This window comes from Montipora foliosa, chromosome 8, assembly GCF_036669935.1.
Source record: "Montipora foliosa isolate CH-2021 chromosome 8, ASM3666993v2, whole genome shotgun sequence".
NCBI classification, from domain to species: Eukaryota; Metazoa; Cnidaria; class Anthozoa; order Scleractinia; family Acroporidae; genus Montipora; species Montipora foliosa.
This window is the reverse complement of record NC_090876.1, coordinates 15,080,050-15,092,549: the sequence shown is the minus strand read 5'-3', so window position 1 is coordinate 15,092,549 and position 12,500 is coordinate 15,080,050. Positions and strand designations below refer to the sequence as shown.

At 41.9% G+C, this 12,500-nt stretch overlaps 1 protein-coding gene across 2 annotated transcripts in view; it reads right to left on the bottom strand.

Moving 5' to 3' along the window:
* The window catches only part of LOC137967915 (dual specificity protein kinase shkB-like), an 8,931-nt gene extending 785 nt beyond the window's left edge, over window positions 1-8,146 (bottom strand). The window contains exons 1-2 of one of the 2 annotated variants that reach the window (XR_011116601.1): window positions 7,187-8,146; window positions 1,759-5,723 (exon numbers count right to left, since the gene is read on the bottom strand). Coding sequence is in view for 1 of the 2 variants with exons in the window: in XM_068814511.1 (XP_068670612.1) it covers window positions 5,472-5,723; window positions 7,187-8,065 (1,131 nt within the window). In the remaining variant the exon portion in view is untranslated. Of the gene's footprint in view, window positions 1-1,637; window positions 5,724-7,186 lie in introns of those variants that run through there. The other variant, XM_068814511.1, reaches the window with a different exon arrangement.
* Window positions 8,147-12,500: the final 4,354 nt, after the last annotated feature.

The following is a 12,500-nucleotide window of genomic DNA, read 5'->3' as shown; positions in this document are numbered from 1 at the left end:
TTTGAAGTCGATCTATTTAACACTTTGGTACATCATACAAAAGTGAGTTACAATAGTCCAGATGTGAGGTAACGAAAGCGTGAATAAATGAAACAGTAGCCTTTTCTAATAGGAACTTTCTGATTTGCTTTATTTTGTTCAAGCCAAAGAAAGCTTTACTGCAGGTCTTGCCAACGTGTGTGGTCATGGTCATAGACGTGTCAAACCAAGCTCCCAAGTTACGAACTGATGAGACTTTTTGGATCTCTGTTGAGCCAACACGAATGCTGTCGTTTTGATTTTCGTCAACTGCTGACGAGATCCTATGACCAGAAATTCGGTCTTGGTATCATTCAGGTAGATGTTAGTCATCTAGGCAAGAATATGAGATATACAGCGTTCCATGGAAAATACTGCCTCGTCTTGAGATGTTGTTGAATCAGGTCTGAATGATTAAGTATAATTGAGTGTCATCTACATAACATTGATTTTTTGGTAGGTGTTCCTTCACGACGTGGAAAAGCGAGATGCGTACATGATGAATAGTAGCGGTCCTAAACAACTGCCTTGGGGTATACCTGTGGCAACATCAAAGTCATGTGATTGTTTCTGTTCAACTACGAATCGCTGTTTTCGACCGGACAGAAATGATTTAATCTACAAAAGAGCTTGATTAGCCACACCAAAGTCACTTTCAAGTGGGGCCGCTATGGTCCCATGATCAACTGTATCGAAAGCAGCGCTTAAATCCAGTAGGACAAGAAGGGTGACTTCTTGTCTATGTATACTTGAGTGAATATCACTCTGAACCTTGATCAAGGCAGTGTCGGTTGAATGGAACTGACGACATTTTGACTGATTTGTAGGTAGAGGTGCGTGCTCATTTCAATGGTTAAGAATTTTGGCAATGCAGATTTGGTTAGGCACGATAAAACGGTTGTAAAATGAAAGTGGACTTTAAACCTGTATTATGTGGGTTGTAGACTTTGTGGATCGTTTTGTTGCCATAGCAAAGGTAAACAACCAAGTGGGACCTTGAGGCTTTCATCACAGAAGAAGAAGAAATGCTTGATTTCTCAGCCGAGTACTGCAAAATGCGGAAGACCGTTGTTTAACACCCACAAAGGCTTTTTGTATTCTAAAATGAAACGAACAACTCTTTTACAGTGGAAACGTTTACTCGTGTTCTGGGAAATACTTCACAATGTCATCGAAATAGGGCAAATTAATCAAAATGACAGTTGTGATTCCCGGGTGATTTAACGCTAAAAACACCGCAAACAATTGAATCGATTATCCGTACGCGTTTAGTTCTCCGGGCAGAATTATCCGAAAGTTTTTGGTCCTAAAAAGCAATTTGTTAAGCAACGTACTTTAATAATTATTACAGAGTTCCATTTGACGTCTTCTCTTCACTTGAGACACACCAAGACCTTCACACTGTAAGCAAAAGGTTGGCTCTTGAATAAAGTTCAACGAAGTGTGGAAAATTCTTGGCTTCGTTTAAAGAATCGTATCATTGAACCTTGTTCTTCCGAAAGAACACACAGTGCGCGAATGAGTTGGGAACAAAACAAATGATCTCGACTTGAAACAACCTAACTTCTGTTTAAAACGTGGTTGATTCGTAGGTGAGGACGAACATGACTCGTGAAGGATTAAATGACTTTCATAGATTATTCAGACAATATTAGCTAAGGATTTCCCAAATAATGGGTCTCTATTTCGGTCACGTTTGACCACTAAAAACAAAGTAAATGTTCACAGACACTGCCTTACCTTGCAAACTTCGTGGATTTTCTCTTCATTCAAGAGTACTTAAAGAGAGAACAGATCTTAACAGTAATATTACCATGTTAAGAAATAAGAACGTTACTCTGGTTGAAATTGTATAAGAATATGGATTGTACAATGTTTTAAAAGTCCCAACGTTTCGGTTGAACCTTCAACCTTCATCAGGGGAAAGTGAAAAAATAATTCGCAAAAAACACGTTTCTTATAGTATGCCAAATTCGAGTCTATTATTATTGAATTCTGTCCCTCAGGGCAAGATTTACAAATTCGTGCGGCAAATTCATGCCATCATCACGATTAAGTGGATTCCTGCAAGTGTTAATTTCCCAAGCCTCAAGAATGCGTCGATTGCGCCAATTAGCATTTGTACGTAGGATCTTGGACGCCTCCCAAGAGACAGTGTGACCAGAACGTAAACAATGTTCCGCTAAAGCTGACTTTTGCGAGTGTTTATGTTCCACCGCTTTCTGGTGTTCTTTAAGGCGAGTAGAAAATTTGCGTTTGGTTTCCCCGATATAACTCTTGTCACAATCTTTGCATGGAATCGAGTAGATGGCGCCACGAGTCTGATCTTTCGGTACTGGGTCTTTCGGTTTAGGAAACAAATTCCCGATGGTTTGGTGTGGTTTTTGAGCAACTATGATGTCGTGATTACTCAAAATCCGTTTAATAGGTTCCGATGTGAGCTTGATGTATGGAAGAATACAGAAACCCTTTGCAGCATCCGGTGCAGTTGTTGACAGTTGTGGAGCTGGTCGTTTTGGTTTGCCAACATCAGTGAAAAAATCGCTTTGGGTAACCATTCGCCACCAGTGCTGCTGTTACGTGCTTCATTTCCTTTGACCGTTGATCACTAGAAGATGGAATAGTTTTCAATAATAATAATAGAATTCAATAATAATAGACTCGAATTTGGCTTACTATAAGAAACGCGTTTTTTGCGAATTATTTTTTCACTTTCCCCTGATGAAGGTTGAAGGTTCAACCGAAACGTTGGGACTTTTAAAACATTGTACATATTCTTATACAATTTCAACCAGAGTAACGTTCTTATTTCTTAACATGTTTCTATCACCTGGTGACAGGACCATCTTTATAATATTACATGTGCAAATGTGAGAGCCTATCATTTTTCCTTCCACTTCCTTTTTTTTTTTTTTTTTTTTTTTTTTTTTCACTTTCTGATTTTTTTCTTTTTCTTTTCCCCTTAAATTTTTTTGCTTTTTTTGTTTTTTTGGAGGGTGGGGTAGGGAGGGGGATCGGGAGGGGTTGTTATTATAATTACAGTTCAAGTGAAGCTATGATCCTCGCAGTTATGAACGCAGTTTTAGCAATTGCTTATAGAAGCCTGAAACATCCAAGACTTCAACGGGGTTTGAACCCGTGATCTCGTGCTACAGGTGCAACGCTCTAATCAACTGAGTTATGAAGCCACTGACGTTAGGAGCTGGTCATTTGTAGGTTCTAATGTTCCCGCGATGAATGAATCAACGACGTTGTTGTTGTTGTTGTTGTTGTTGTTGTTTTAATATTGTTTGACTATGATAGACGTATAGTTACTTCGTTGGCAACGAGCCAGCGGACAACTAAAAAATCAGAGTCCTGGGGCCCGTTTCTCGAAAGTCCCGAGAACTTTTCGGGCCCGAAAAGCCATTTGTGAAACTGCCAACCGCTTGTTTTAGAAAGCCGATCTTTTGACATGTTTTCAAGCTAACTAAAAGACACTCGTCCGCGAAGTTTGGTGACTTAAATCCTCTCCGTTCTTGAGATACAGAAGGAATTGTGACACCCGAAGATGGCCCATAAAGTTACGAGACTTTCGAGAAAAGACCCACTGGACAGAATTCGAACTTTCATCTTTCGTACTACTGGCCGGATGCCTTTACCCTGCGAGCAGGTGGTTTCTCCTACTCTTCCTGAGAAAGAAACCACTGCAAGCAATCGTTTGATTTTCCATGGAGCATGTGCGAAGTACGTCACAACCCACGTGGTGTATTTGACATCACTTCGTCTTATTTCGCGGGAAATCACTACACAGTAGCCTCAGCCAAACTCAGCAGTTATATATCTAAACGCACGCGCAAGCGCCAAAACGAGTTTACTAACTCGTTTTACCGGTTCAAATTTAATTTATTCGTCCTTGGCGCTGGACGGTGACTCCCTCAAAGAAACTAACGGTTGATCGCAGTGTTTTCTCTCTCGGGAAGCGTAGCAGAAACCAACTGCTCGCAAGGTAGATGCTTTACCCCTTGAGCTGTAAGAAAAAAGTAACCCGCTCAGCTCTTCATGAGTTCTAGTAGCTCAATGGGTAGAGAACCCGACCAGTTTTACGGAGGTCGAATATTCGAATCCTGCCTAGCCCTGCCTGTCATTTTTCAGTTGTCCTCTCAAGAAACTAGCCTATCATCTTCCCTACAGGCGCATAACAATTACCGTCAATATCAATAGTAGTATTGTTTGACCACAGTTGTTATTGACAAAAAAAATTCAAAAAGGAATTGTCAGTTAGGATTGCATAACTGTCTCGAATTCTCCCAAATCCCCTTCGTGTTTAGATGTGGCTACGTAAACACGGAAAAAGTCCTTTCAGTGTCCTCTATTGCTTAAATGTTAGATTCAGCACGGTTTCAACATTTTTTACCCTTTTAACAGTGTTGAATGACCTGTTCAAACTTGGTTGAAGAAAAAGTTGAAATCGTTTAAATGGGTTTTTATGCCAATTGCTCATTCTAAACAATCCTTTCACTTAAACTTTCACCAAGGTTCTGTTAAGGCTAAGTTAAGTGCTAAAAAGAACCAAAAATATAAAAACTTCAAGGGACATACTACTGTAGCCTAAATTGTATTATACAACCGAGAATTTCATCATGCATGACAAATGACCGAAAAGAGAAGATACATGTCGATCGTGGGTATAATATCGTAACTGCAGCCTAATAAGGCTACCTTCTCATGTGAGAAGTAATCAGTGTTGTTGCTCGGAAATAGCCAGCCTTTTTATACGCTTTTCGTAATCCCTGCATGCAACTTAGCATAAAATATTAGTTTATACTCGAAGGAAATCAAAACTACCACAAAAATCCATTACAACTATACTTGAAATTCCCACTTTGAAACTTAACACTTTTTATCGGTTAACCGTATTTTAGATTATAGGGATTTCAATAAGTACAGTAATAAATTTGAAAATAAAATTAAAACGTAACTATCAATTTTTTGTATGAACAATAAGGAGGATCCTTGAGCATATGGAGCATGGGCCTGCACTTCAAAAACACTACAGTGGGCCGTTTGCATAAAACTGTCAAGTGGTATAAAATGTGCCCTGCGGCATGGCAAGCTAAGCACTGGGACATCCAAAACAAAGAAAAGCCACGCTTGGCTGGTTGAAATCGCTTTGTTTTGGAGGCTGTTGCATACCCTTTGCCATCCAGCATGGCCCATTAGCTAATGGTTAAAACCATCTTGCCACCACCAGGCACCTCCACCCAGTGCAGGCTACCCCTTCAAATTCCTTTTAGCACCCTCCTCAAACAAGCATCCCGAGGTTCAAGGCTAAAAAAACCTAGAGGATGCAGCTGTGTACATTTATAGCCTCAGACATAATTACTGGTGCGAAGTTATACTTGAGGGCTACGGCTTCGCGTTCATACCACGTTCGGAAACCGTCCCTAACAAATGAGTTTACGTGTTGCGTTTTATTCGATTTCTTCGATAATTAATTCCTCATTCTGAGTGCGTGGAGCACACCTTTTCAGGTCTTCAATAATTTCGCTCACAGCGGGCCTCATCACAGGATCTCTGAAAACACAGCGTCTTACAAGAGGGCGAATTATGGGATTCGGATGGTTCCTTTCTATTTCGTCTATTTGCACCTCAAGCGTCTCTCGAATTGGTTCTTGTCTGGTACTCATTTCACAAAGGAGAACACCATAACTGAACACATCAGCCTATAAAGCAATGCAGCAATAGAATTACATCCAGGCATTCCTGGCGAAGAAAAAGTCTTGATAGTCTAGGTCATTAAGTCCCGAGAAGAAGTGAAGTAAATGACATCAACTGGTGAGGTCTCAACAACCTAAGGAATGTCACTGACCCCATACAAAATGTAGACCAATAACCGATTCTTTTGTCTTCGTGCCGCTAATTGGATCAACAAGCTTTAATTTTAAGCTTAGTCGAAACGATTACAAAATTCTCGAATCTGATTGGCTCTGTACGCGCCTATTTGTCACGTAATTGGCGCGCGATCACGTAGGTGTCCAATTACAGATATCCAATTAGAACAACTCCAAATTGGATACCTGTAATTGGACACCCTCGCCATTCGCGCGTCAATCATGTGTCCTGCACTTGCTGTTTTCCTACTGTTTGCAAAACAGATTGAGTATAATTTTAACTTTTTCACACAAAAGTGTATTCAAAGACCTTTTATACTTGACGTTTGTAATAGTTACGATTCATTAGTAATTGAACTTCGTGTCGTACAATTCAGAGAGTAATCGCGCTCGTAATTTCAAATCGGCCTCGCGCCGCGGGCTCGGCCGATTTTAAAATCATTCGAACGATTACTCCCTGAATTGTACTCCACTCAGTCCAATTACTATTACTAATTTCCTTTTTTTTCCATGGTAAGAGACCTGTGATGACTAGCATAACAACAAAAATATTTTTTCGGTCGCCAAATTTGTTCATCTTGCAATGTTTGGCGTTCTAGCTTGCAGATTCTTGTCCAGCAGACGCAAGGAATCCATGTGTGCATTTAGCACTTCTTAATCTTGGCGGAAGAGAAGTATTGGAAGTTTCTCATTTTAAAAGGGTCGCCCGTCTTGCGGGAAATTTATTAATGGCACTTCTGCGTATTTCCTTATCATATTCTGCTGAACAAAGGCGCCGAAGGCTGGTCAGAAATGAGTGGTTGGCTCAAGGAATCTTTTACACTGGTCATTTTATCCAAGCCGGGTTCATTTTACTGGTACAAGTACCCATTTTAGATTGCCTTTTCAGTCGGTCGGGCATCGGTAAAATTTTGGCGCGGCACCGATAAAATTAGGTACAGCAAAGTCATTTAAGCCACAAATGTATCCGAACCAAACCAGTGTTTTGGTGCGCGTACCATTTTTATCAGAGCTGTGCCAAATATTTTCCGTGGTGTAAATGGGCAAAAAGTCAACCACGTCAGACAAATCAGCGCGTTCGACAAGGGTTCTCAATCGAGTGGGGATTTCAAATTTTTATTCGGACGTGTTGCTGTCAGTATCCATCCTAGTCACAGCTCAATCCCCGTGAGTGCTTTTGCAGGAACTCGTTCACCCAAACTATCTTTACTAACCCTCTTCATTAAAGTATGGTTCACAGAGTAGAATATATGAAAAAACAAACTAGTCCTAAAACAATACATCCCAAAACTAACCTTGCAAGATATTATATTCTCTTCCCCAGTGTACTCAGGTGCACAGTAAACAGCCGCCCCTGCATAATTTATATTGCTACGGCGAACAAAATTAGCAGTTCCATAATCGGACAGTTTGGCCCTCCAGTGCCTACCAGTTCTCCATAGCAACACGTTAGAACTGCTTACATCATTGTGAAGAATGGGATTTGCTTTCTCGTGTAAGTAGAGGAGCGCGTAAGCCACGTCCAAAGAGATAAATGACTCATTTTCTACGGGTAGCTCACCAGGACTGGGAAACAGCTTGTTCCTAAGACTACACTCAAGGAGTTCTGTAACTAGCAAAGGCCTTTCATCAGTTGTTGCGCCAATGAACAACAGGAGACAAGGATGGCGACATTTTGACGCCATGTTCACTTCACGTTCAAACACACGCCTGCCGGTTTCGTTGATTGCTTCATGCATTTTTTTCACAGCAACATCGCAACCACGAAATCGTCCCTTGCAAACTGTACCCCATGCGCCGCTTCCAAGTTCATGATCAGTAACATGGATATCATTCTTGTTTATAACCCAGTCCCTAGCAGTCACCTGGCTTTCCAGATTTTCAACTTGTGCCCGTAGCTGAGAAATGATTTCCTCTTTTGCTGATAAATCCCGCTGAAGTTGCATGTTGTGATCCATGACTTGAGATCGCTCTCTGTTTGACCAGCTTAACGTGGACTGCAGTTCAGTAATTCGACGTTCTTTATCTCTAACATCATTTTCAAGCCTACTCTCACTTCTTCTGCTCTTCTGCAACTGGCTTTCAAGGCCATTGATACGCGTCTGTAGGACCTCTGGAGCGTCTCCAACTCCAACCCTTCTATGTCCTCTGTGGTTTCCAAGAATCTGCCCCATCGGAGTTACATAAAACACTCTTTTAACGCACTCATTTCTCGTGGAACATATTGACAGTCGTCAGTTACGAAATGCCTCATACCCTTGACACAGGAAAAACATAATAAGCCATTACGAACTAAATTACGGAAGCCCTTAAGGCCTGACGCAATATTACGACGAAAGTTAATATATGAAAACCATACATATTTTAACTGCGGAGAGGATCAGGTTAAGATGCTGATCATCGCAATTATTAATTAACGTTATTTAAGCAGTGAGGAAAGGAACCCCGATAAATTCAGGCTTTCCTTTCGTTACTACTCAAGTAACGTTTAAATAGATATGGCTTTCATATATTGACTTTCGTCGTATCTATATTTTCTAAGGGTTAAAAATGAACTCACATAATTACCGACTCCCAGATGGCTTGATAGATCAACTGGTAGAGCACTGCACTAGTAACGCAGAGGTCAGGGTTCGAATTGTTTAGGCTTTCCTTTTGTCACTGATCAAGGACGCAACATTGTTGGCTAAAAACTCCCAACATTGTTTGGTGTTACAAATTGCGTCCGTTTTCACACCCTGTTGCATGTTGTGCATCTTGGAAGTTGTTGCACGAAGTTTGAAGATTTGGTCAAACTTTTGAGCCCAAGATTCCCAACATTTATTTCGTTGTATGATCGCCAAGGCGTAGCGCAACAATGTTGGATCCGTATGCACAGCTCTTCCACCATTGTTGGGGCCACGCACGCGGATTAGATATGGTCTCGATGGAGATAGCAGCGCATTAACACGTTGGGAACAAGATGGCAGCCGAATTTTGTAAGTTTACAAAGTCTTATGGGTTGTATCCTTCCCATAATACACTGCACGTTCTTATATTGTCGGGACGTGTTGCGTCCGTTTGCAAACAACTGCCAACACCATCCAACATCTGCAGAACCAACAACAATTTTGGGAGATGTTGTGTCCGTTTGCAAACAACTGCCAACACCATCCAACATCTGCAGAACCAACAACTCTCAACACAACACCCAACAATGTTGGGAGTTGTTACGTCCTTTTGCACGGCGGGGTTTTAGGGAGCATGCGACATGCAAGATAATTCTAGATGGATGGTAAATATAAAAAAAAAAACGGAAGAATGCGAGACAAAAATCCAAGATGAAGTATGTTCCATGTTTTTGGTTAGAGTTGTCGACGAAAGAGACTTGATTTTTACTCTACAGATAATTCAGACTTTCCACTGGATTTATCTGAATCAGTCGTTCTAATAACTGACGACGCAGATTGGCCAAAAGAATGATGTCTGAAAGAAATGTATATTTGAAATACGGATTCTAAACCAAAGAGAGAAGTGATCCTCGCAATTAGCTGGACAATTTAAGCAATTGACTCTTAGAGTGAGTTTCAGTTAAGTGTCGTAAACCAAAACCAAAGTAATTACTCTGGCCAATCAAAAGAACGGAGACAAACCAGTAAACCAATCAAACTCGAAGTAATTACACGTAGCCGACACAAAGCGCGGGAAAGTGTGCACGTGCGAGCCACGATTGGTTTTGGATTTACTTCTGATTGGTTAAAAAAGTGGCTTGAGAACTTTGAACCAATGACTGAGTGAAGTAGATGCAAAACCAAAGTAATTCGCTGATTACTTTCGACACTCAATTGAAAACCGCTCTATAGTCACCTAAACAATTCAGGTGGCTTCAACGGGATTTGAACCCCAAACCTTCGTGATACCGGTGCAATATGCTCTATAAACAGAGCTATGAAGCAACTCACTGTTGGGATCGAGCAGGTTAATTTGTTGGGCTCATGTGTTCCCACGAAGGACTCGATGAATGAAAGCAACGTATATTTGTTCCCTTCACTTGAATGTTTCAGGTGTCTGTAAGAGACAATTTCCGCTTAATAAATAAATCAGGGCCTGCGGAGAGGGAGGGGCTGGGGGTTATAGTCACCCCCTTTCCCAACCGATGTATGTATGGTATGGATTTATTCTTGCTTTACACTCACGTGAATAGACGGCCATGTTGGTCTACTAAACAAAAGCAAAATGTCGCTCGCGTTTTGCATTATGATAGAGCCAAATTCCCAACAGATTTTTTCGCTATTGTTCAGTACACCAACATGGCCAACCTTGCGGAATTTATTTTTTTCATTCAGGAGTACTCAATGATCAACAGATCTTCGACTGATCATGCAACTTACCTGGATCCTCAATGACCATGAAAAAAAAAGAGAAAAAAAAGCAACGTGATATACACCATAACACCAACCCGGCGTGGCCAACACATCACGCATTCGCACAACCATTTCACCCGGTAAATTAGTAGCCATGCAAAGCTTTTCTTTTTAAAAGGAGTTTATTCACAAGTAAAAAAACCACCTGATTTCAGCTCCACCACGCAGTACGCAACATGAGCAAAAAACCATTAGGTTTATTTTGGAGGATTAGTCCGAGCACCAGTAACTATAACGATACGTTATACCAACAACCCAATACAAGATCTAAGTATTAACGGCATAAAACAGAGACGGAGCTGAGCGACAGTTTAGTACACAGATACCACTGTCAGACGGAGGACAGAAAAAACCTGCCGCAAAAAACCCTGTGGGGAAAAAAGACGGCAGGAAATCTGGGTAGGAACCATGGCTCAAGCTCTAAATAGCCCATCCTACGAGGTTGCAAAATTCAATCGCATCTACCCGCGTTGACTAAAATATCGAAGGTCAAGCGAGGTGTCGGCCTAGAATGACTATCCCACGTGATACACATCTCTTATATAGCCCTCCCTGGCCACCCGTAATGCACCTCGACTGGACTATTTCCAGTCACCACTGCTCCAGTGCCGCAGAAATATTTCATTTCCGGCTAATTCGTATACACTCAAACGCCAGAAATTCCATTTTACATCAATATCGCAATAAATAAATTACTAAATCAAACTCAACTAAAGTCACACTGGAAATTCACTTAGATGGCACGCGACCCGGACGAGTCGGCCTGCGAGCAGGCGGACCCTCAGAGTACAACAATTTAGCAGGAGCATGCTTTATATTATTACAGGCTTCTTCGCATCAGATGACTACACATCAGAGAACTGCTACTGAACACGAAAAACATAATCAATCATATAATGACGGGAAATCAGGAGGTCACTGACCTGTTGAACTGTGCTTGTCCATTGGTCGAGAGACAAAATCAGCAACTTCTTTTTTAGACATTCCAATCACATCATCACGAGACAGTTCGCTTTAAGCAGAAAGAAGAACAGGATTAATTTTATCACGATGAGTTCTTGAAACCGTGGTAACGGACGAAACCGCAGGTGGCACTGAAGCAGCAGACGAAACAGGAATATCCTGAACAGGAACATAAGAAACAGGAGCAGGTGGAACAGGCGATGCAGGGACAGCAGAAGGGACTGCAGCAGGAACATCAAGAGCGGGAGCAACATCAGAGGCAGGGACACCAGAAACAGGAACAGGAACACCAGAAGCAGCAACAGGAGAAGGGGAAGAAGAAGGAGCTGCCGAGGCAACAAACTGGTCATCCCCAGACAATATCTCATTGTCTTCCTCCACCTCGGAAGCCTCAGAGGAAGCTTCTTCGGGAAGAGGAGCATAATCAGCACAGGTGTCATCTTCAGCGGCAGGCACACTTGAATGCAAAACGTCTGTTCCTGGGAGAATGATACCCCAGGACTGCCTACACTCTCGAGACATGTGACCGGTCTGAAGACAGCGCCGGCACAGACCAGAGAGAGGACACGAAGAAGCACGATGACCGGTTTTACGGCAAATAACACAATGTACAGGCTGGCAGGCGTAACCAAACACGACAATTATAATCACTGATGGTAACGTAATAAGGAATGTCAAGGTCTAAGGCCATCTCAATGACGCGGTTAGCATTGTGGAGTGAAGGAAAGTTGGCAAAGGTACTGCGCTGGACTGAAAGAACTTCTCCTAAGACTCGAGAAAAGTTTCAGCATCATCATCTGAAACTTTTGAAGGCAAATAACGAACATGCACAGAACGGAAACTAAAATCTGCACATCACCGCAAACAAGGCCAGACGAGATCAGATCATCACATGAAGCTCGATCCTTAAAAGGTAGACGAACACGGCCGCCCCGCAAAAAGTGCACAGCAGTAAGATTTTCAGCATTCACTACACTCAACAAACGTGGTAGCACGTCCGACCAGCCACAGTTGGTAAGCAAACCTGTTCTCCCACAGCAGGCGTGTGGGAAGGTGGATCACAAAAAGAGATCGGTGTGTCACATCAATTCAATTTGAAAGTGAAAAAAGACCCAACCGAGCTTACCACATTTGTTGTATGCGGAGCTGTCACTTAACGGGGTCCCTAAAACAAGTGCTGGTAAGTTGGCTATGTCATGTCAATAAGGCCAAGAAGGCCAACAACTTTTTGTTATTGCGGTTG